Source organism: Citrus sinensis, chromosome 1, assembly GCF_022201045.2.
Source record: "Citrus sinensis cultivar Valencia sweet orange chromosome 1, DVS_A1.0, whole genome shotgun sequence".
Lineage (NCBI taxonomy): Eukaryota > Viridiplantae > Streptophyta > Magnoliopsida > Sapindales > Rutaceae > Citrus > Citrus sinensis.
This window is the reverse complement of record NC_068556.1, coordinates 648,054-671,603: the sequence shown is the minus strand read 5'-3', so window position 1 is coordinate 671,603 and position 23,550 is coordinate 648,054. Positions and strand designations below refer to the sequence as shown.

Sequence of the window (23,550 nt, the reverse complement as noted above, 5' to 3'; positions counted from 1 at the left end):
ATAAAATAGCTTACGATAATGCATATGCATTACTTTTGACACATGAAGTCATATTAGAGCAAAATCAGAATGCTATGACTATCATAAGTGCCAATTAAAGCAAGGTGAATGCCAATTACTCTCAAATAAGAGGCAATGTTAAAAGAGAAGGTCATGTTGGTGGTTATCAAGGACGTGTTATTACTAATGTTGGTGGTAGAGGTCATAACACTAGTAGAGGAATATTCTTTAGAAGATCTAACTTCACTAGTAGAGGTTATGAAGCTAAGAATTATGGATTGAGATTCATTAGAGATGATGACATGAAGTTCACTGAATTTACAAATGTTGATTGGGCATGCGACTTGAATGGTAGAAAATCAACTGGTGCCTATTGCATCAATTAAAGGAATAATTTAATATCATGGCCATCAAAGAAACAATCTATTGTCACAAGATCAAGTGTAGAGAGTGAATATAGATCATTACCCTCAGTAAGTGTAGAGATAACTTGGTTACAATCTCTATCCTTTGAAATAAGAATTTACTACACTAAAGAACCTATGATATGGTATGATACTATGAGTGCAACAGAGCTCGCTAGAAATCTTGTTTATCACTCAAGAACTGAACACATTAAGATTGATATGCATTTCATCTGGAACAAAGTACTTGATGCAAATTAAGCATTCGTATATACCAAGTGAAGAATAGTTTGCAGATATCATGACAAAACCTCTTTCATTCATACATTCAATTATTTGAGATTTAAACTCAATGTGCATATCTGCCCTTGAGTTTGAAGGGGTTGTTGTGGCAGCTCATTATTCAGAGAAGAATTTAGAGAAGATGAAAATCAAGACAAGATCGATCAACACTGCCACATCATTAGAGTTTGTTAAGCAAAATGAGAACCCAACATAGTTTGTTATAGTTTGCTGTACATGCTCTGTAATACTGGGGTGAAATTTATCTAGCTTAATTGTAATCAATAGTGAATTAGTTGGAGACTAATCAGGCTTAAGGGTTGTCTATAAATAGAGCTATATTAAGACATTTGTGAATTGAATAAAATTCCAAATCCGGAATATTTTCTCTAAGATTTTCTCAGCTGCTTTCTTTCAATGTTGACTGAAAATTTCAAGTTATGATTAGTGGAAGTTAAATTATACTATTATTGTACAACTACAGACACGACTTGATAGAACCCTAATTGACATGACAAAAATTTGAAAAAAAAAATGTAAGAAATCCTAATATTTGAATCCAAACTTGAGAACTGACAATTAGGATTCAAATGCCGGAATCTTAGCATTTCTCGTAAATAAAAGGCAAGCAAGCTAGCGCACCAATTTTCCATTTTCATGCCATGCGTAGATCCCAATTTGGACAACTGGGCTTAAAGTCCGTATATAGGTAAAGCCCAAAAGTAAATCGCTTACCAGGCTTTGTCTCATTAGGATTCGAATATCAGGACTCAGAAGGCCAAACTGAAAATTGGACCCGAAGAAGAGCACGTGTCCACTTTCCCATCTATTTTCTCTGCCTTTCGAAGGGGTTGGGTTTAGATTCAGCCACATGATTCCTGCTACCTGTCATCAGCCTTACGCGCCATGTGTCTGCTTTGCGTGAACGAGCCAGACTTTTGCCGGTTCCCGTAGTAACTCTTAGCCAGTAGCTTCGGAGAAAATTGACAGAGAAACAGTAATACTGTAGAAGTATAGTGAATAGAGCTATCATCAAATGAGGACCATCGTTTCACGCTTGATCAATTCAAGATCATCAGTCTCTAGACTCTCGTAAGTCAAGCAACCTTATTATTAAATTCGATTAAATTGAGACCTTGTTTAAGTTGTTATGATTCTATTTATGTCTTTTCTGTCTCTTGGGTTTTGGAATTTTCATAGTTATTGTTTTGTTTCCCAGTTTCATCGCTAATGTGAAGTAACACATCGCAGCATTTATTTATTAATTTATTAGTTGTTATCATTTTGGAAGGGGGTTTTTAAAATGAATTGCAATTTCACTTTTGTTTGGTTTGATACAAGATTGAATTGAATTCTCACTTTTGCCTTATATAAAATGGAGTGTGCTATGATATTACTGTTGTTGTTATTTCTGTTGCGATAGTGCAATTACAGCGTCGGGGAACGGGAGATATCTGTCAACAGATTCTAATAAGGTTGATGAACCCTTAAAAGTTGAGGAAGCAGAGACAGTAAATGTGCCCCCGCCTCCAAGTGAAAAGGTACAGGCTGCAGTAAATTTGCTTGTTTGTGTATTGGACGGATATTTTGTTTGCTTTCTTGCATTGACTGATTTGTGCAACTTGATTCAGTTGCTTGTTTTAGGTGGAAATGGATTTGTTGGATCGCACATTTGCAGAGAAGCTCTCGACCGTGGTTTGACTGTTGCCAGCCTTAGCAGGTACTGGACTCAATCTATGGTTGTTGATCCATTGAAGGCTTTGATTTTGGCATTTATTATCGTGGTGTATGTTAACACTTTTCCTAATATTTTCACTGGGCATAACTAAACTTCTTCGCTGCATATTTTCCTAAAGAGGGAAAGGTTAGCATTCTGCAACTATTTTGTCCAGAAATTATTTAGATATCTCTGGAATGTTTCTCGGCCTTACAAATTATAACGGGGCAACTATGCATTGGTCGATCCTTTTATTCATGAATAATAAGAATTAATATGCAGTAAAGCCCAGTTCGAAAAGGTTTGATAGCTTTACTTTAATTTTAGGAATCTTTAGTATTGCCAGGAGGCCACTTATTGTCTTGATAAAGATGGGAGTTGGGGGAGGTTGATGAGATTACTTCCTAGTTATTGGTTTATGGAGATGTTTTTGTTGGATTCTTTCTACGCTCCTTATTATGACTTTAATGCTTTCCTATATCAGGTAGACCTTCTCACCAATCGTATTTACATCGACTTGGGTGTTTCTTCTTCACAGGTCCGGTCGGTCATCTTTACGTGATTCTTGGGCAAATAATGTGATTTGGCATCAAGGTCTGGTTTCTTGGTTGTTACGTTTGTTGATGATCCTTTACTTGGTATGCTATGCCATCTCTAATCCATCTCATTGTTGCCAGGAAATCTTCTTTCATCTGATTCATGGAAGGAAGCTTTGGATGGGGTGACAGCTGTTGTATGTCTTCTAATAAAGACTTTAGTATAGCCAAGCAAATTTAAACTTGTGCACAAAAGCATTTGCATTCTGGGATTGTTTTTCACTCCATCATGTGCCCTATGTTGTAATATTAATTTTCTTTTTCGCTTGTTGCTGTGGATGTGATCTAGGTGTCTATATTTTTTCTACTTGATGAGATGTTGATCTCTCTGGCTAACTTTAGTTTAATTATCTAGATCTCCTGTGTTGGAGGTTTTGGGTCCAACTCTTACATGTATAAGATTAATGGGACTGCAAACATCAATGCAATCAGAGCTGCTTCAGAAAAAGGTAATAGTTTTATAGCCATCTGAAATCGATAACTTAAGTGACGCTTCAAATCCTATTGTTGTGATACGATTATTACTTATTCTTTGGCTAGAAACTGGTAAAAAATGGTTAACTTCTTTCTCATTCTGGTAGACTGTTTTACCCGTTTACCTGGTTGACCATTCCATCTACCTGCAGGTGTGAAAAGATTTGTTTATATCTCTGCTGCTGACTTTGGTGTGGCAAATTACTTACTGCAAGGATATTACGAGGGAAAGGTACTTTCTTCCGATGTTGCTGCTTGTCAGTCAGTATTAGGAAGTAGTAGATGTGTTTGAGAATTGGAAAAGTGTCAGCTCATGAACTTTATCGTTATTGGCTTCTAGGATTCCAACTTATCTCCGTTGTTAGCTTGTTATTCTTTGTGTTGTTTGATGTAGAGAGCTGCTGAGACAGAGTTACTGACCAGATACCCTTATGGAGGTTAGTTTTATTCTTTCTCAGTCAATATTGTAGCATTTTAGCATGTTGACGTAGTTGTGACTTGTGAGATTTTATATCTGAATGCCTGTATCAGTTTTTAAAATATCATGTGACTTTATTAGCACAATCTATCGATTCCAACATCCATTGACATGAGAACATATAATTGCCTTGTCTATTTGAGCCGTGGAGACAGAACTATCAGTTGATAGTTCTAGTGTGTGACTGAACTTTTTGTACGAGTTTGTTTCAGGAGTGATTTTAAGGCCGGGGTTTATATATGGAACTCGAACTGTTGGGGGCATGAAGCTACCTCTTGGCGTGATTGGTTCTCCAATGGAGATGGTAAATAGTTTGTGCTTCCTTTATGAATTGCATTGAAATCTCATATGGGGTGACCCATCTTTATTCTATTCTGAGAAGGATTTCACTTCTTTACTCCCGTTGTTTTACAGTTATTTTTTTTCCAGTAACTAAAACTAGTTTCTGGAGCTTTCATCTGCGAAGATGAGAGTTCTAACTTTTAGCTCTTTTAAGGGATATACCATGGGAATTGCTGGCTAACATTATTCTCAAACCTCTGCAGGTTCTCCAACATGCAAAACCACTGAGCCAACTGCCACTTGTAGGACCTCTATTCACTCCTCCCGTTAACGTTACCGTTGTGGCCAAGGTTGCTGTGAGAGCTGCGACCGATCCTGTTTTTCCTCCTGGGATCGTAGATGTTCACGGAATACTGCGTTACAGTCAAAAGTCAAGATAAATTTGTTGAATTCTTTACTTCAGTTGCTGTTTTTCATCAATACAGAGTTGTCAATAGGAACATGCTAAACCATTTGTCCTTTTTCTTTTTTTCTTTTTTTATTTTGTTGTTTCAGCTGTTCTTCAGCCGCAATAAAAAGTGAAAATGTTTCCAGTTCACGGAAAAGATATCCTAGCTCCATTCTGAGTTGGATTCGAACAAGTTGCCGCTATTCTTTAAAACTTGATTATGGAATCTCTTCTTCATATTAGTTTTGGCATAATTCAAAGAATTCAAGTAAATGAACAGTTAAGACTCCCATCGTTTCAGAAATGAACATCCAAATTGTTTTCGTCAGCACTTTAATTTATCTACGTGGGTAAAGATAAAGGATTTTCAATTTGTGAAAACTATATTACATTAAGTTTTCTTTTGGTACAACTTATTAAATAGAGCTTATAACATTAAAATTTATAGAAGTAGAACTTATACTAATAGAGTTTTTGGATAAAAAGTTATTGGGTGTTTGGTTGTCAATTAAAAAAGTATTTTTGAACTATTAAACTGTTTGGTTGTATAAAATTAAAAGTGTTTTTGTGTAATTAAATTACCAAAAATGATATGTATTCATAATTATTTAACATGTAACAAAATGCATCCAAGCTATCAATTAATAAGAAAAAATCAGTTCAATCATTTCTTTAATTTTCAAAATTAAAAATTTCATAATTGATATATTCTCCTAAACAAATAATACTATCCAAATTAAAATGATAATCAATAATATAATTAAAATGTTAACAGAACACGAGAAGTGTCGTATTACCTTACATTCTCCTCACAAAAAACGTTGGCTATAACTATGATTACTCTCTCAAGTGTTGGTTATGTATTAAGGATTGCAAAATTGAAGTGCTGGTTATTTAAAAATAAAAATAAAAAGAGATAAAATGAAGTGGAAGCATAAATATGTTTATATAGCGGCAACAATTTTCGTTGGGTAGGTTTTATATAAAGGATATTATGTAATTAATGAAATATGTCAAGAATATTTTTTATATTATATATTTTTTGGAAAAGCTCTCTAATCTCTACTCCCAAAAGTTTAAATTTTAAGCTTTTGCTAGTAGAGGTAAATTAGTTTATTTAAGTTAAAAAAATTTTACTAAAAAAATAACCAAACACCATAAAAAATTTTAAAAAATATTTATTAAATTAAATAAATATTTATAACTCTTAAATAAGTCATACCAAACATGCACTAATTTTTTATTGGCATCATTTTCAAATATGAAGTTTCGTTATCCATTTTCTTTTTCCCTCAGAAACGGTAAAAACGAAGCCAAAAGGGAGGCTTTTGTGTGGACAGCGGCAAATGAGGAGAGGACATATAAATATGACGAAAATACCCAACTAAAAGAACCCAAACATCCCTTTTGTCGTGAAGGGTATATTGGTCAGATCAGATTAGTTTGGGTACGTATCGAGAAACAAAAATCGGAAACTCGATCTTGGGTGTGTGTAGAATCCAAACTCCGACTTGGGTAATTTGCTCGCAAGAGAGACTGAAGAATTAACAAAAGATACATATTATTATTAAGAAAAGAAGGAGAAGGGAAGAGCGAAGAGAAAGAATGAATCATAATAACAACTTCCAGCAGTCGAGCGATGGAAGGCACGACGATGATGCAGCGCTCACTGAATTTCTATCGTCGTTAATGGGCTATACTCCCACCGTAAACAAATTTTAATCTACTGTTACAAGTTCCTTATTATTTATCTTTTTAAAATTTTTTTCTTTTTAATTTTTTTTTAAACAGATACCTGATGAGTTGGTGGAGCACTACTTAGCCAAGAGCGGGTTTCAATGTCCCGATGTTAGATTGTAGGTACTTGTACCTTTTATTTTTATTTGATTTTTTATTTCTGCTTTTGGTAATAGTGAGTCATATTGCAAATTGTTTGTTCTAGGGTTTTGAATAGTTCTTTTGAAAGCCTCATAGTTTTTTGGTGGTTAGTGGCCGATTCTGGAGTTAGAGCTCGAGGAGAGTGTAGTTGACTGTTATTTTGTAATGTGACTTAGAGATTTCAAAGGAAATAACTAAATGGGATGTATTTTGATGATATTTGCAAATAAAAGAAAAAGTTCCAAAGTTCCCAATTGTTGGCTTGTGGGTGGTTGACCTTGGACAATTTAGTTGACCGAGATGAATTTTAGGGGAAATTAGTTTTTGTTTTGAAGTTTTGGTTGGTAATTGTTCTAGCTATTTTGTTTGAGTTCTTTTATTCTCATGAGTTGCCTTTAACTGGAAGAAAAACAAAGAATTAGGTCATATAAGTGGTTCTCTTCCATAAAGAGATGTGTCGATTTCATTGTTTTTTGACTGTATTGCCTATCATGGTTATCTCTTGTATGCCATTGAAGAATGCTTGATAGTTTTCTTTTGAAAGTATCCTTCTGTTGCTTTGCTATTTGTTGCTAGAAAATCCAATTGATTTTATAACCTATTACTTGTGAAGGTTGTATCTGATCATAATATAGAAATTGCTGTCTTTGTTTTTGCAGAATTAGGCTGGTAGCTGTTGCTACGCAGAAGTTTGTTGCTGAGGTTGCTACTGATGCTCTTCAGTATGCTACCAACACCTTCTTCTTACGCTTGTTACTTTTTGTTTTCACTAGATTCCAAGGCTTTTCTTTATTTACCAACTCAAGTCTAACTCAATATAGAAAAATAATATAACCACTGAAAAGTGTACTCTGCAGTAAAGTCTACAGGAAGCATTCCTAACAAAGACAAACATGAGGATCTAATTAACAATACTGTTAGATCCTGAATGACAATAAACAAACAGACTTGAATGTATGCTGCAGTATGTGGTTGAAACAGTTTTAAACTACACAATTGACCAACTATTTTTTAAAAAAAAGTTTAAACCAGGTATGCCACTTAATGTAGGCAATGCAAGGCAAGGCAGGCAGCAGTGGTCAAGGACAAAAGGGACAAGCAGCAGAAGGTACTTGTTTTGCTTTATGTGCAAAATGTCCTTGGCTGACTGCTTTTGGCTTGGCTGACTTTTTTCTTGGGACAGGATAAACGTTTGATATTAACAATGGAGGATCTCTCGAAGGCACTGCGTGAGGTAAGCCCTGCAATATGTTTTATTACTCCTGGTTTCACAAGTCATGCTTCTGACGTCTCAGCTAGTCTCTTCATAATTATATAATATTTTATGAGAATTGAGGTGTAACTTACCTCTCTCTAATTTGGACTCTTTCAACCTAAAACATGGTAGTTCTTAAATACTAAGATTTGTTTACCAGGTCTGTGACTGATTTAGAGCTGATTTCTGCGAAAGGGTTTGCACCCTTGAATATTAAAAAATATAACAAAAGTTGTTCAACAAAATTAATAAAAAGAAGAAAGTATTTGAAAGGTTATAAGGTAGAGGCTTCATTTGGATGATGTTTCTGGTGTTAACAAAGCATCTCTGATTATGATGCATCCATTGGTTGATGGTTGAACAGTTTGGTCAAATGGAGGAATTATTGTTAAACTATACAAGACAGCATTTTCAGAATGAATATTCAAGAAAGGATTAAAGTTGCACCTGTCCACTGCCCATCCAAGGGCTTATGTAGTATATTCTAGGCTTGAAATGTCTTGATTTGCATTAAAAGTATGTGATGCCCATGTGAGAAATATGTGGAACTACAATTACTTGAGGTGTGCAGTTGCACTGGTTTTAATTTCCTTTCATTGAGTTGTGTTACATCTGAAAGTGATTCCACTTGTGTTGTTGGATGAGCAGTATGGCGTGAACGTGAAGCACCAGGAGTATTTTGCTGATAACCCTTCAACCGGGATGGATCCTGCTTCAAAAGAAGAGTGAGCTGATGTTGAAGTGGTGCAACATGATCAAGTTCATCTATTTGTTATATGTTTTTGACACTGCTGGTGCTCTAGCTGGCTGTTGACACCTTGCATACCGTTTGTTATCTGAGAAGACAACTAATTAATGTTTTTTAAATACATATCTTGTATATTTCCCTCCGTACCTTCATTTTGAAGGTCAGTCTGTTTTGTCAATCCAGCTGTATTCCGATGTCTAAGAGTCGGTTATGTTTTAAGCTCTATGTAAGATCATAGTGGTTATGTACTCCTTACGCCTGAAAATTAAACCTTCCATTAATCTCTCCTCTCAATTATTTCGACTTATAGGGCGGCCCTTTCATATGTGCGGTTGGTCGGTGACATGTTTGATCTTTGGTCTATGTAATTAGTTGCTTGATTAGTGTTTTTTTTTTCTCTTAAAAATAAAATTATTGAATACGGAGATATTGAATGTCTAGTCCATTATTTCTCAGAGATTAATATAACAACACGCGTGAGTTGTTTTAGTTAGAACTTGGAAGTGACTTATTATTATTTTAGAGCGAAATTAAATAAAATAATTTCTTTAAGGAAAAAAAAAGTTGGGTCCTAAGTAGGTTCCGAACCCGACCGGGTTTATGCGAAGAAAAGGCAAAACCATATATACGTCGCGAAGGAAACGCTCGGGGGTCACGAGGGAGGGAAGAGTGCGAAGTGCAGTCCGGCTGCTCAATAGACGATGAGACGCTCTCTTATCTTTCTTCTCTTGTTAACGGTGATATTATCGTCGCTCCCGCCGACTTCGCCAAGGGCTTCTCCGTAAGTATCGTCCCTAATCTTCAATTTAACTAACGGGATAAATTGAACCGAGTTAGTTAAGAATTGTGTTTTGTTATTGATTAATTTCCCCGCATTGGGAAGGAATCGCTTGATCAATTAATTTTTGAATATTCTGTGTTTTTTAATTTGATTCAGCGAATCTGGTGATCTTGCTCTGGTAGCTACTTTAAACGGAACAGTTCATTTAGTGGACACTAAACGAGGCGAAAGCAGATGGTCTTTTTCTATGGGAAAGCCAATTTATTCGTCTTTCACTCGTAATGACCCTGATTTTTATGTTGATGTTGGTGAAGATTGGAAACTCTATTTCCATCGCAAGGGCATTGGCAAAATGAAGGTAAGCATTTTGTGGTTTTACTAGTTAACATTGGTTGTCCTTGACGAAAACTGTTGTCCGACAAGATTATTATCTCTCTTTATTTGTAGGATATAATGAAGTCAACAACTCCTAATTGTTATTTTACTAATTTTCGCGGGTGAGAGTTGCTGACTTTGTTGTTCTATTATTAGTGAATAACTAAGAACACATCTTGTCATTTGCCCACATTCAGCTGCCATATGTATTTCGTTTGCAAATTAAGTTTGTATATTTGCAGTACGCTAATGTGATTTTTGTTCGCCAGAAACCTTCTATAGATGTTGGAGAGTTTATGAGAAGGATGCCGCATGTATGGGATGACGGTGCTCTTTTATTAGGCCATGAAAAAACTAGCGTGTTCTTTGTCGATGCCAAGTCGGGTGGAATGATTTGCAGTCATGAGTCAGATAATTCAGCATCTACGTTAGGCTCAGGGCTTCCGATGAAGAAGAGTTTCGTATTTATGTGAATGGTTCGGAAGATTTGCTTTATGTAATGAGGACAGATTATGAGATATGGTATTATCCTCCAGATTCTAGAGATATTTTGTGGCAAGTGGCATTTGCGGATGTTGAAGCTGAATTTCAATGTCAAGCGGTGGTGAGTGAAAATCATTTGAATTCAGAGTTAACTGCAGACTATGTTGGTGATGCTGGTTCCACCTTGCCATGTGGGACGGGGGCTTCTGTCCACCGGCTTCATGATGATGATTTGCTGGGGTTTCTCTCCGTGCAGGGTAAAGGAGGTGGATGGATGTCTTTGCCTCCTCCTTCTGGTTCGAATCCTTCATTAGGGCCACTGGACCTACAATTCCCCCCATTTCTTCTACGCAATGTGGAAACACCTCCACTTGCTTTGGAGCCAGCTGATAAAGGATTGAGATCACGTGTGCAGTCTTTCATTGCTTCGTTTATTGCCCTTTTCTTTACCATTGGCTTTCTGTTTTATTGTTCAAGACAGGATAAGTTGAATAAGCAGCATAAGACTTAATAGCCTTTGAATTTTGTAAATACAATGTTGGGTTATACAAGCACGACCTTACGCATTCCAAGTTCAAAAAGGATTAAAAAGAAGAAAAAATTGTGAAATTTTACCCGCAAGTAGCAACTGGTTTGTGAATTGTGACTTTTGACTTGTGACCGCCCAATTTTATAATTTGATTGAAGGCTTAATTGTTTAATTGGATCGGTTTGTAATAGCAAAACCAAAATTACTTGGACTGTAACCATGACTGAGACTATGATGCATCTAATTTTAAATTCATTCTTATCGTCCAAAGCAATTGAATGAGACCTGAATTCAATGATGTCTCATTCAATTATTTTTTTGTTATCAAAAAATTAAAAAAAAAATAATAATTGAATGATTGGATCGTTTATTGCCCTTTTCTTTACGATTGGCTTTTCGTTTTATTGTTCAAGACGGAGTAGGTTGAATAAGCAGAGTAAGAATTAATAGCCTTTGAATTTTTGTAAATACAATGTTGGGTTGCATTCCAAGTTTGAAAATGGTTCAAAAAACAAATTGTGAAATAGTACCCGCAAGAAGCTATTGGTGTTGTGAGTTCACGAGTTGTGACTTTTGACTTGTGACGGCCCGATTTTATAATTTGATTGAAAGCTTATGGTTTACTTGGATCGGTTAGTAATAGCAAAACGAAAATTACCTGGACTGTGACCGTGACTGAGACTTTGATGCATCTAGTTTTAAATTCATTCTTATCTTCCAAAATAATTGAATGAGACATCATTGAATTCAAGTCCGTTCTCTGAGATTAATAACGTGTGAGATTAGTTAGAACTTAATAAGAAACCTACTTCTTCGGGAAATTATGTAGACAACTTTTTTTTTTGGGGAAAAAAAGGGATAATACGATAATCGGAAATTTTGATACTCAAATGCCTAAGGCTTGCTTTTGTTGGTAGACTCACAACATTCTATGAGAAGATGCAGACGATATTTTTATTTATTAGGGCACATCAAATGTACCATTAGATTTTATTTTTCAAAAAGGGTAAATGTTTATTTAGTTTTTATATCTTAACTTAAGTGTTTGATATTCTAATCCCTATATTTAAAAAATACCTCAAAACATCTCTATAATTAAATACGTTATATTCTTACCTTTATTTTGTCTTTCTTTTTACAATAATAACCTTTCAATAATATTCTTGATATTGATTTATTTCCCTATAAAAAGGTTAATTAGTAAATTAACCAATAAATATGAGTGTGAAAGAGTATTTTTTGTATATGTGCAATAATCTTACTAAAAATTATTTATAAATAAATTAATATAAGCAAATTTTAAGCAATGTTTAATATCCTTACAATCTTATTAATAATTATTTAAAAAAGTTAATTTTACCAAAAATTAATCCTACAAGTAAAGTAATTATATTAAAAAATTGTGCAAATTTTTATGTTACTTTTAAGATTAATTTGATAAACTATTATTTTTTATTTTTGTTAATATCCCAAGAATATTCAATATTATTGTAAGTTTATTATTGTAAAAGGAAAGAAAAAAATAAGGGTTGGAATATAACATATTAATAGTATGAGTGTTTTGAGATAATTGTTTTTCTTAAATATAGGGATCAAATAGATGCTTAGCTCAAATATAAAGACTAAACGAATATTTACCATTTTTTAAAACCTACATGATGATAAAGTTAATAAATGGGTTAAAAAAAAAACCAACGAAGAATCAAGGCTGAGAAGAAGCATGCACAGTGGTGATCACAATGAGCCAAACTTTGAAAAGATTTGTATGTTAATTCGTGAAATATTAAGAGTTTACACTTTGAAGGTTTAAGTTTTTTTTTTCCAAAATAATAATAATAATAATAATTTTTTTTTAAAAAAAAGATAGTTGGCAACATAATTGAACATTTCTCAAATATATCAGGCGCCATATATACATAGATATATATATATATATATATATATAGAGAGAGAGAGAGAGAGAGAGAGAGAGAGAGAGAGAGAGAGAAAACTGTTGATTAGAAATAAAGTCTTGAAAGCAACGTTATTAAGAAATTTTTAAATTTCTTACTGATTGTATATTCACCAAATATTTTGCAGTTACCTTCATTTAGTTTAACTAATTACTGTTGGTAGAACTGATGTGTTATATATTGTATTGTATATTTAGAATAAAATATTAGAATCTGATGATGGAGATTTCAGAAGCATATATATAGTTTTTCAATCAAGATCCTTTATTTTAATAAAGTTAGGGATAAGTTAAAAGATAAAATAAACATAGATTTCAATGCACCGTATTTTGTCATATAGTGTATTGAAATCTAATTTTTTTTGTCTTTTAACTAATATATGACTTTATTAAAGTTAGATATCTCTGATTGAAAAATCATTGATATATATATAGTAGTTTTTTGGTACGTGATCTTAAAGTGTGGGAAATGTTCAGGAAAACTTTAAAACCGTAGGGTTTAATAGTATTATAAAACAAAGCTTTAAAATCGTGCAGTTTTAAAGATTTCTTGAATGTTCCCGTACTTTAAAATTATGAATTAGAAACTTTTATATGTGTGTGTGTTTTATATATATTTTAAAACCCTAGCTAATGCCTTGTGAAATAAATAATGTTTGCAAGTCAATAAGCTTGATATATTACGTAAAACACACTGCTTGATCAAGAAATTTATTTTAAAATAACAAAATAACTGATGCTTCCTCAAGGTGAAACTATGTTTTTGTGGTTAATTAATGTTGCGCGTACGTAGACCCATTCAAACAAGTTTCCTCTTGAGAAAAAAAGACTTAATTAATTATACTAGTAGCTTAATTAAAGAAAATATCTCTCTAATGTTATCTTGATGCTGACTTTCGCAAGTTCATTAATATTGAAGAATTTTGGGGATTCTGGTTTTGGAGAAATTCTATTCTGAGTGTCTTTGATACGTCGTAACAAGTCAGATGCGTAAATGATTTTGATTATTTGGTCAAGGTAAATGATAGATGATGAATGTAAATTAATGAGACAAAATTGAGATCAGACTCAGATAATGAGACAAAATAGAGATCAGACTCAGCTATGTCCTAGTACTCCTGTGAATAAGAAATTTCCGACAAATCATATCTTATGGCCTCGAGACTGTCCCAAGTCGATTTTTATTTAAGGAGCTTTGCTATTAAGACAACAAGCTATTTTATTTTAGCTTATGCTATGCTAATTTTTGAACTTGGAAAGTTATAATGAAATATAAATAAGAATAAAAATACACGTCCTAAATTTTTTAATCCCAAATGTTGTGTTATTAAATGAGTGGTTGGTAATTCTTAACAAAATCTAAGTGAATTAATTGTATTATTTCACAAATTAATTTATGAATACCACATCATTTGAGATAATTTTTTGAGATAAAAAAATTGAAGATGCACTGCTCCATAAATAATAATATTTGATGGAAGAGACTGACTATTTATTTATACAAGTATTGAATACAAATAGTCAAATATTAAATTGAAGAGAGTAGATATACGTCTTTGATATATGGGTATATCTCGCATTTATACGGTGTAGATTTTCAAACTATATGCTAACAGATTTTTAATCTATGTTAAGTTTTTCAATTCAGACTTTTAATAGACCCCATATTTTATGGTATCCGAAGAGCGTAACAAATTTACAAGTGTATTATGTATACACACACACATGTAGACCAAATAAAAATGCTTTCTAAAACCAAACCGATCTCTCGAATTTAGATTGCTACCAATCCTTAGTAAATTAGTTAACAATTATTTGAGGTGTGCCAAAATTTGACTTCTAATTTTTTTTTCTTACCTTTTTAGATTTTTGTCATTTGCACTTCTCAATCAGTAATGAATTAATTTATATATGAGGTGGAAATTCAGTGGTGGAAAATGATCGAAATTCCCCTCCTGTTTTTAAAATCCTTTGAAACTCCTTAGTGTTAAAGTTTTAATGACCGAATTACTTTCTCTAAGAACAATTTGGTTTTTGAAAATCTGATAAATGTATGTTTTTGTTGAAAAATTGACGGACTAAATTTTTGAAAGACAAAATTAATTTTATCACCAAAGATTTTCAATGAATTTTAAAATTTAATAGGGATTTCAATCATTTCAAAAAAAAAAAAAGAATTTCGATCATTTTCCCAAATTCAGTGACGTAAGTGCAATGCATCGAGAGCATCCAAAAGGCTAAAGCTTTGCTGCTAAAGTGTTAAATGCGTTAGGAGGTGTATGTGATGAAATTTCCATGCAGCCAAAGTCTCCACAAGAATTTTTCTCTTGTTTCTATTACGGTATACTTTCCATGCAGAGACACAGTCAAGTACTTGCTTATTCTATAGGGCATTAATTGTGTAATTCATACTTTTCAAATCTTTTAACACTATATAAGAGCAAAAGCACTCCACGACTCCCTCATCAAAATATCAAAACCGTAGCTATTACTCAAATAAGCTTCAAAATGATGAGACTAAACAACCCAACAAAAAGTTTTTCCTCTTTCCCATTCTTTCTGATTCCTCTGATGATCTTATTCTTCTTGACTAACACAGCCACGTCAAAAAACACAACAATTCCAGTAAATGTGGGGTTAGTTCTTGACATAAATGGAGAAGATGGGAAGATAGCTCTGAGTTGCATCAACATGAGCCTCTCTGATTTTTATAACTCCAATTCTCACTACAAAACCAGGCTTCTGCTTAACACCAGGGATTCCAAAGGAGATGTTGTTGCTGCAGCTGCCGCAGGTACCCACTCATTATTCGCCATCTCTCGCTTCTTCTTAGTTGCGATTTATCTTACCATATTTCTATTTATTAAGCACTACCAATGTCCAAAAACGTGTATTTACTCAAGTTAAAATTCTCATAGGGAAAGATCAGCAAATTTAATCTCGTTGTAGTAAAAAATTTGTGTAAACTTTCGACATTTTCGTATCTTTTCCTCTTTTATTTCTAGAAATTCTTATTGATCAATGATGATGAATTTTTAAAAATGAGAAGGGAAACGATATTACTGAAACAATAAGGAGTTTTGATTGTTTTCCAAAGTCCATGTCCGGAGAATTCATGCGTGGTCCCCATATATAATAATTTTTTTTCCCTGCATTTGTCAGCCGATAGTGACATCCGTTAGAGTCCATAAATTAATTTAACCCAAAATGCTGATGTTTTGCCTCTCAAAATGTCGGGTTTGAATTAGGGGTGGGCGTTCGGATCGGGTTAACCGGTGAAACCCGAACGGATTCAAAGTTTCAACCTGTTTGGGTTAAAATTCGGTTTGGCTTCAACCCGAACCGAATTTTTAACCCGTTCGGGTTGAAGCTTTTTTTTTTTTTAAAGATTCAGCTTTTAAAAATTAAAAAATATATACATTAAACAAAAAAAATCCCTATGATGGTGGTTAATTATTACTAATTTGGAGATGTTGTGTTGAGTATTGATGGTGTTGGAGATGGATTATTAGCCTTGTTTGTCATGTGGAGATGTTTAATCATGCTTGCCATTTGCCATTTTAATTTTTAGATTTGTAATTTTTGTAGCTTTATTGTACTTGACTACATGTTTTATGTTTTGTTAACTTTAAAAAGACTTGTTGAAATGTTATTAAGGATGATTTATGGTTGATATTTGTTGTTAAGGATGTTTGGAATTGAGATTTTTAGATTTTAAGTGGTTGTTGTTAGAATTTTTAGATTAAATTGTTCCTTAAGGATGTTTGGAATATTTGGAATTGAGAGTTTTAAATTGTTGAAATGTTATTAAGGATGATTTGTGGTTGATATTTGTTATTAAGGATGTTTGGAATTGAGATTTTTGGATTTTAAGTGGTTGTTATAATTTTTGGATTAAATTGTTCCTTAAGGATGTTTGAAATTGAGATTTTTAAATTGTTGAAATGTTATTAAGGATGATTTGTAGTTGATATTTGTTGTTAAGAATGTTTGGAATTGAGATTTTTTGATTTTAAGTGGTTGTTGTTAGAATTTTTAGATTAAATTGTTCCAACCCATTCTAACCCGAACTAACCCAAATTATTCTAACCCAAACTAACCCAAATTAACCTAAACCAAAATTTTAACCCGAATTATCAACCCAATCCGATTCGAATTGCCAACCCAAACCGAACCGAACCGAATTAAATTCGGTTCGGTTTGATTCAGGTTGGCGTTTTTAACCCGATTAGGTTCACTTCTCCAACCCGAACGGGTTGAAACCCAAACTGAAACCCGAACAACCCGAACCGAAACCCGATTTGCCCACCCCTAGTTTGAATATGAAAAGAGGTAAATGAAAAAATTAGAGGACTCGGTAAAAAGTAGGAATGTCAATGGGTACCACTTGTTGTAGGTTTATTATTATTAAATTTGCATCAACAAAAAATTTACATTATCAATAAATTATCAAACCCACTTGTAAGCCGCAGTAGCTTTATTTTTTCAAAAAACTCACCCAGTATAAATTTTAACAATTATTAAACTCACCCGCAACTTACAGCAAAAAAGCAACCTACAGCAAATTTTTTGCAAGGTTTTTTATTTAAAACAAAAATATCAAAAAATATTTTAATAATACATAAAAATTTAAATTATATAATTCAAACTATAAATTTAAAACAATTAACTTAAAAAATCTGTATACAATACTCAATTCTAGATTTTATCAACGTAAGTACGAAATTAAAATTTTAAGATTAAAACAAATACATAAAATATATTAATCTAATACAAAATATTTCCGTTGTAGGCAAATCACAATCACTAATATCAATGTCTTACTCCATCTTTTAATCAATATACAAGTATTATAAATAGTATCAACAAATAAATTTTGTACAATTACTGATTAGAATAAATAAACAAACAAACAGAAACCCGACTCTAGTAAGCAATCATTAGGTTCATGTCATTAAAGCAAAACAAACAAAATTGATTAAATTAAAATAAAAGATCAGTAATATTAAACATGAAAATTATAAAATTTCTAATAATACACACACACACACATGTATGTACGTATGTACGTATGTATATACACACACGTATGTACGCGCACGCACACACACTCTAGTGCGAGTGTCCTTATTTTTTTTAAATGCGGACACGCTGTTAAATCATGCAGTTTAATAGCATGTACACTGACACTATTAAACCACACCATTTAATAGCTCTCCGAATGAAAAAAAATGAGAGCACCTCTAGTGAAGAAGAACTATATATATAGTTAGTGTAGAAAACTAACAAAACATACGGTTTAACAGCGTGTTCGCAATCGAAAAAAAAAAAAAGAGAACGCCTATATATATATAGTGAGATGGGTTAGGTTTAGGAATTAGAAACTTTAACTTACATATATTTATGACTAAATTTTTAATGTAATTTTTATGATTAAAATTTAAAATATAAATAATTAAAATAAAGAATATAGGTTAACAGATACACAAGTTGGTATCTGGCGAATTTTTTCTCAATATTAAACCCACCTGCAACCCGCAACGAGTTTAAGTTTAAAATACCAAACCTATCAGTTGGTGGGTTTTTGTGGGTTTACGGGTTGCGGGTAATTTTGTCATCCCCAATAAAAAGTATTTAGAAATAGTTTAGTTTGAAGAGAAGAAAGAAAAACAAAATCATCAAAAATCAATAACTAGAATCTTCTTTTTTATCTTAGCTCTCTCGAGCTTTTGAAAATCTCATGTCACATTATTATTACAATAACAATGTAAGTAGGTATAAAGTGCCCCCAAGGGCGTGATCGAGTTGGTTGTAGTGCAGCTGTAGCCTTTACCAAAAATCCGGGTTCGATTCTTGGGGGTGGTAAGGGGGGTAAAAATTATATTTGGGCTTGCCCACCTCCCCTTACCTTAAAAAAAAAAGAGAGTAGGTTTAAAGTTTATTTACTTTTATATTTTTATGGTTGATAATCATCATACATCCCACTTCATATTTTATTTTTATTAGGAAAAGTTCATAAATAAAGGAGAGGATTGATCCCGGTGCATAATTCACAACTCATAAGGCATATCACTTTGAGCTATGTTTGGCATACGGGATTGGATTGGACTAAATTGGATTAAATTAGATTTGATTAAGTTAAATTATATTATATAGTCTTATGTTTGGTACAATACCAGATTAGACTATATTAAATTATATTTAGATAATATTAAATAGCATTTAAGTTGATATTTAAATATAAATATCAATTATTCATGAAATTTTTTAATCATAATTAAAATAAATTAAAAAAGCAATTAGTAAGAAAATTAAATATATTGTAAATAAGTTTGTGGGTAGTCACAATATAATAATCAAATAAAAATGCATAAAACAATCTAAATATTTAATTAATTTTTACCAAATATTTAAAAATATTATCTAAAATCAATTAATTAATGGTATTATTATTTCATGATTATTTTTAATATTATATTAGTGATTATTAAATTTAGTAAAATCAAATAATGCAATAAATTATTAAATGATTAATTTTATTGATAAATTATTAAATATACAAGTAATGAAAAATTAATCTCAAGAGTTAGTAGAAGTCAAAGTACCAATTTAATAAATTCATGATAATAAATAAAAATAAATTTTATGTAAATCATAAATAAAAAATTAAAGAATTAAATAAATGGTTAATTAATTAATATTAGGTGTAATAAAGTCTCATGAATGGACAATTTTTTTTTCTTTAAATCTTATCCCATCTAAACCCATTTGTAAATCAATAATATTAGTCCTATGATTTTAGGAATAAATTCAAATTTAGTCCCCTTAATCTAGTCCAATTAAGCTTGCCAATCATGAGATAAATATTTAATCTCAAAATTAATCCAATCCTATACTTAATCCTATCATCCAAAAGTGGCAGAGTTTTATCTGAAAGTTCAAGTTCGTAGCTTTTAATTTGTCTGTACACGAGGATTTCTTATTCAAGATGGAGGCCAAATTATAAGTTTTGACAAATGTGGAATGCTTCTCTTTCGACAAAAGCACAGAGATTTATAATATAACTGAACAAAAATTGTCCTTTATATAATGATGTTAGGTGTACAGAGTTTGTATTTCGAGTGATGTAGCATATGGCTTTAACAAAAATATCAAACTCTGTAAAATAATGTTTTGTAAGGGAGAAGGAATTTGCCAGTAATTTTACATATCTTTCTTTCTAGATTTATTTTTATTTTATTAATTAATTTATTATTATTATTTTTTTGGGATGAAAAATGAATCACAATTTTCTTTGGTCAATTCACAGCTCTGGACTTGCTAAACAATGTACAAGTACAAGCCATACTGGGACCAGAAAAATCCATGCAGACCAACTTTATAATTCAACTAGGCAACAAATCACAAGTGCCCATTTTATCATTTTCCGCAACAAGTCCTTCGCTTACTTCCATTAGGAGTCCATACTTCTTTAGAGGTTCCCTAAATGACTCATCTCAAGCTGGTGCCATAACTGCAATAATCAAAGCCTTTGGTTGGAGAGAAGCGGTGCCCATTTATGTAGACAATCAATACGGAGAAGAAATGATTCCTTCTCTAACTGACGCCCTTCAAGCCATTGACACTCGGGTGCCATATAGAAGTGTCATTTCTCCCTTGGCTACTGACGATCAAATTGAAAAAGAGCTCTACAAACTATTCACAATGCAAACCAGAGTGTTCATTTTGCATATGTTGCCTTCCCTTGGCTCTAGGATTTTTGAGAAAGCAAACGAAATTGGTTTGATGAATAAAGGCTGTGTGTGGATCATGACCGATGGCATGACAAATTTGTTAAGAACATTGGAGCCTTCAGTGATTGATTCAATGCAAGGAGTGATAGGTGTGGGACCTCATGTTCCGAAAACAAAGGCACTCGAAAATTTTAGAGTTCGATGGAAAAGAAATTTTTTGCAGGAGAATCCGTCTATTGTTGATGTTGAATTGAACATTTTTGGGTTATTAGCTTATGATGCTACAAGGGCACTGGCCGAGGCAGTTGAGAAAGCCGGTATCACAAGTTTTGGCTTTGATAAGACTAATGTTTCTCGCAATGCAACTGATCTTGAAGCTTTTGGTATCTCTCAGAATGGTCCAAAACTTCTCCAAGCTTTATCAAGTGCAAGATTCAAAGGGCTTACAGGGGACTACATTTTTGTTGATGGGCAGTTACAATCTTCAGCTTTTGAGATTATTAATGTCAATAATGGAGCAAGAGGGGTTGGATTTTGGACCCCAGAAAAAGGACTAACGCAGAAACTGAGTTCAAATTCGACTACAAAATCCAAGCTTAAACCTATCATATGGCCAGGGGATTCTACTTCTGATCCAAAGGGATGGGAGGTTCCTACAAATGAGAAGAAGCTACGCATTGGAGTGCCCGTAAAGAAAGGCTTTAGTGATTTTGTGAACGTGACAATTGATCCAAAAACTCAAGAACCAACTTCTGTGACTGGATATTGTGTAGATGTGTTTAAAGCTGTAATTCAGGAATTGCCATATGCTGTCGCTTATGATTTTGTCCCCTATGGACAGCCTGATGGCAGCAGTTCAGGTTCATACAATGATTTGGTCTACCAAGTATTTCTCGGGGTAAAAAATTCATCTCTTAATGCTAATTAGAATAGTACTAGTCACATCTTAATTATGTAACGTAAAAGCCGGTTACTTTTTTTTTGGGTGATTTTGAACAGGAATTTGATGCTGTGGTGGGAGATATAACAATTGTGTTTAATAGATCAAATTATGTAGATTTCACACTGCCTTATACAGAATCTGGAGTATCCATGATTGTGCCGATCAAAGATAGCAAGAAGAGAAATGCATGGGTGTTCTTGCAGCCATTAACATGGGACCTTTGGGTGACATGTTTCTGTTTTTTCATTTTCATTGGATTTGTAGTGTGGGTTCTTGAACACAGAGTAAACGAAGATTTTCGTGGCCCTGCTGGGCAACAAGTTGGCACAAGCTTCTGGTTCTCATTCTCAACAATGGTCTTTTCACAACGTAATAAATGTTCCATCAACTTTCTTGACTTCTGTTAGATACTAATGCATTCACATTCACCATGCAAGGCATTACATTGAGGTTTTTTCTTCAACTTTTACGTATACAGGGGAGAGAGTGATAAGCAACTTAGCCAGAATTGTGGTGATTGTATGGTGTTTTGTTGTGCTCATTCTCACTCAAAGCTACACAGCCAGCTTGACTTCGCTACTCACTGTGCAGCAACTGCAGCCAACAATTACTGATGTCAAAATGCTGATAAAGAGAGGGGACAATGTTGGATACCAGAAGGGTTCATTTGTTCTTGGAATCCTGAAACAATTAGGCTTTGATGAGAGGAAACTTGTAGTGTATAATTCTCCTGAAGATTGTCATGAACTTTTCCAAAAAGGCAGTGTAAATGGCGGCATTGCAGCAGCATTTGATGAAATTCCCTACATGAAGTTGCTTATTGGACAATATTGCTCCAAATATGCCATGATTGAACCAAAATTTAAAACAGCTGGGTTTGGTTTTGTAAGTTCTCGAACTTTCTTCTTGCGTCATGGCTTTTAAGTTTAGTCCATAGCTATTTGTAATAAAATGTCTAACTACCAAGAATGGATGGATGGGTGGTTGATAAACATCAACTGCCAGTAAAAGAGGGCATTCGTCAAACACTTAAGCTGTCGTGCTTTCTCAATTAAGCAAAAGCACATCAATTGCAATCTTTTCTTAATATCTCATGCTGATTTTCTTTTGTTTGGTGATTTGCAGGTCTTCCCATTACATTCCCCTCTAGTACATGATGTTTCGAAGGCAATCTTAAATGTGACTGAAGGGGATAAAATGAAGGAAATTGAAGATGCATGGTTCAAGAAACATTCTAGCTGCCCAGATGCAAGTACCGTTGTGTCTTCTCGCAGCCTTGGCCTTAACAGTTTCTGGGGTCTGTTTCTCATAGCTGGCGTTGCTGCAATCTTAGCTCTCATAATATTCATGGCTGTTTTTATCCATCAGCACTGGAATGTCTTGAAGAATTCGGAATCATCATTCTTGTCAAGAATTCGCTTTTTTCTCAAAATATTTGTTTCAAGAGACCTCAGTGCACATATTTTCAAAGACAAAGGTGGCATGCAAGTTCATAGTATGGATGCAACTGAAGCCTCTCCAGGCAGTTGCTACCCAGCCAGTCCTTCAAGCTACTCACAGCATGCAGATTCCCACTTTTGTTTCTGTGGAGAGCAAGGAACACCCAGAACTGAGTATGGTAATTCGAATCATAATCCAAATAGTCAAGCTCAAGCACCTCTAGAGATAGTGTCTGCCGTTGAGCTCACTATCCCAGATCAAGAAATAGCAACCCCAAGTAGTTCGTGAAAACAACTAATGCAGTTATAAATAACATAGCTACAGACCATAGTACATCGATAGTTAGTCTCTAGAAGGGATGTTCTCATGGAAGAAATTCAGACCTGGAATGGGACCATAGACACAGATTAAAAAAATAAGCACATCCAGGGAAAAAATTATATACATTGGTTTAGCAGTAGATAGCTTGTAACTGAAGGCAAAGAGAACTGTTAACGAAGCTCATGTTTTTTTAAATTTGCCCGCTTGGCTTTGTTATATTAAATTATAACAAAAATTCAAGTCAGTGCTCTTGCTATTGGTGGAAATTTTACGGATTCATTGTGAGCATATAACCCTGAATATCAGATAAGAAACCCAGTAGGGGTGAGAGATTTCGGTTCAGTTCGTTTTGTTGATTTCCTTGGTGTTGGTTCATTTTTTAAAATTCGAATCAAAACTGATTGGTTAGGAAAATTCTGAAATGAAATAGAA

At 33.4% G+C, this 23,550-nt stretch overlaps 4 protein-coding genes across 4 annotated transcripts; all 4 read left to right on the top strand.

Annotated features, from left to right (window-relative positions):
• The first annotated feature begins 1,536 nt into the window (after positions 1-1,536).
• Positions 1,537-4,838, top strand: LOC102609989 (hypothetical protein). The gene is made up of 10 exons (XM_006483435.4): positions 1,537-1,778; positions 2,110-2,227; positions 2,318-2,406; positions 2,942-2,997; positions 3,081-3,136; positions 3,355-3,448; positions 3,626-3,705; positions 3,868-3,910; positions 4,164-4,255; positions 4,497-4,838. Exons 1-10 carry the CDS (start codon positions 1,723-1,725, stop codon positions 4,671-4,673), a joined length of 861 nt encoding a protein of 286 aa, XP_006483498.1. The 5' UTR covers positions 1,537-1,722; the 3' UTR covers positions 4,674-4,838.
• Positions 4,839-6,085: 1,247 nt separating this feature from the next.
• On the top strand, positions 6,086-8,843 carry LOC102609676 (transcription initiation factor TFIID subunit 10). The gene is made up of 6 exons (XM_006483434.4): positions 6,086-6,388; positions 6,473-6,537; positions 7,219-7,281; positions 7,610-7,667; positions 7,743-7,793; positions 8,463-8,843. Exons 1-6 carry the CDS (start codon positions 6,287-6,289, stop codon positions 8,541-8,543), a joined length of 420 nt encoding a protein of 139 aa, XP_006483497.1. The 5' UTR covers positions 6,086-6,286; the 3' UTR covers positions 8,544-8,843.
• A 139-nt stretch (positions 8,844-8,982) lies between these two features.
• LOC127900999 (serine/threonine-protein kinase/endoribonuclease IRE1b-like) lies at positions 8,983-10,751 on the top strand. The gene is made up of 3 exons (XM_052436711.1): positions 8,983-9,343; positions 9,500-9,701; positions 9,988-10,751. The coding sequence occupies exons 1-3, from the start codon at positions 9,264-9,266 to the stop codon at positions 10,189-10,191; spliced, it is 486 nt and encodes a 161-aa protein (XP_052292671.1). The 5' UTR covers positions 8,983-9,263; the 3' UTR covers positions 10,192-10,751.
• A 4,387-nt stretch (positions 10,752-15,138) lies between these two features.
• Positions 15,139-23,362, top strand: LOC102628154 (glutamate receptor 2.7-like). Its single transcript, XM_052443599.1, has 5 exons — positions 15,139-15,475; positions 19,991-21,312; positions 21,414-21,726; positions 21,836-22,242; positions 22,483-23,362. The coding sequence occupies exons 1-5, from the start codon at positions 15,190-15,192 to the stop codon at positions 23,083-23,085; spliced, it is 2,931 nt and encodes a 976-aa protein (XP_052299559.1). The 5' UTR covers positions 15,139-15,189; the 3' UTR covers positions 23,086-23,362.
• The last annotated feature ends 188 nt before the right edge of the window (positions 23,363-23,550 follow it).

Excerpts from the sequence above, each read along its gene's own strand:
- LOC102609989 (XM_006483435.4), top strand. The coding sequence starts at position 1,723 with ATGAGGACCATCGTTTCACGCTTGATCAATTCAAGATCATCAGTCTCT. Across the intron at positions 1,779-2,109 it reads TCATCAGTCTCTAGACTCTC|TGCAATTACAGCGTCGGGGA; the intron begins GTAAGTCAAGCA and ends CTGTTGCGATAG. Across the intron at positions 4,256-4,496 it reads TTGGTTCTCCAATGGAGATG|GTTCTCCAACATGCAAAACC; the intron begins GTAAATAGTTTG and ends AAACCTCTGCAG.
- LOC102609676 (XM_006483434.4), top strand. The coding sequence starts at position 6,287 with ATGAATCATAATAACAACTTCCAGCAGTCGAGCGATGGAAGGCACGAC. Across the intron at positions 6,538-7,218 it reads CAATGTCCCGATGTTAGATT|AATTAGGCTGGTAGCTGTTG; the intron begins GTAGGTACTTGT and ends TTGTTTTTGCAG. Across the intron at positions 7,668-7,742 it reads AAAGGGACAAGCAGCAGAAG|GATAAACGTTTGATATTAAC; the intron begins GTACTTGTTTTG and ends TTCTTGGGACAG.
- LOC127900999 (XM_052436711.1), top strand. The coding sequence starts at position 9,264 with ATGAGACGCTCTCTTATCTTTCTTCTCTTGTTAACGGTGATATTATCG. Across the intron at positions 9,344-9,499 it reads ACTTCGCCAAGGGCTTCTCC|CGAATCTGGTGATCTTGCTC; the intron begins GTAAGTATCGTC and ends AATTTGATTCAG. Across the intron at positions 9,702-9,987 it reads AGGGCATTGGCAAAATGAAG|AAACCTTCTATAGATGTTGG; the intron begins GTAAGCATTTTG and ends TTTGTTCGCCAG.
- LOC102628154 (XM_052443599.1), top strand. The coding sequence starts at position 15,190 with ATGATGAGACTAAACAACCCAACAAAAAGTTTTTCCTCTTTCCCATTC. Across the intron at positions 15,476-19,990 it reads TGTTGCTGCAGCTGCCGCAG|CTCTGGACTTGCTAAACAAT; the intron begins GTACCCACTCAT and ends GTCAATTCACAG. Across the intron at positions 21,727-21,835 it reads AACAATGGTCTTTTCACAAC|GGGAGAGAGTGATAAGCAAC; the intron begins GTAATAAATGTT and ends TTACGTATACAG.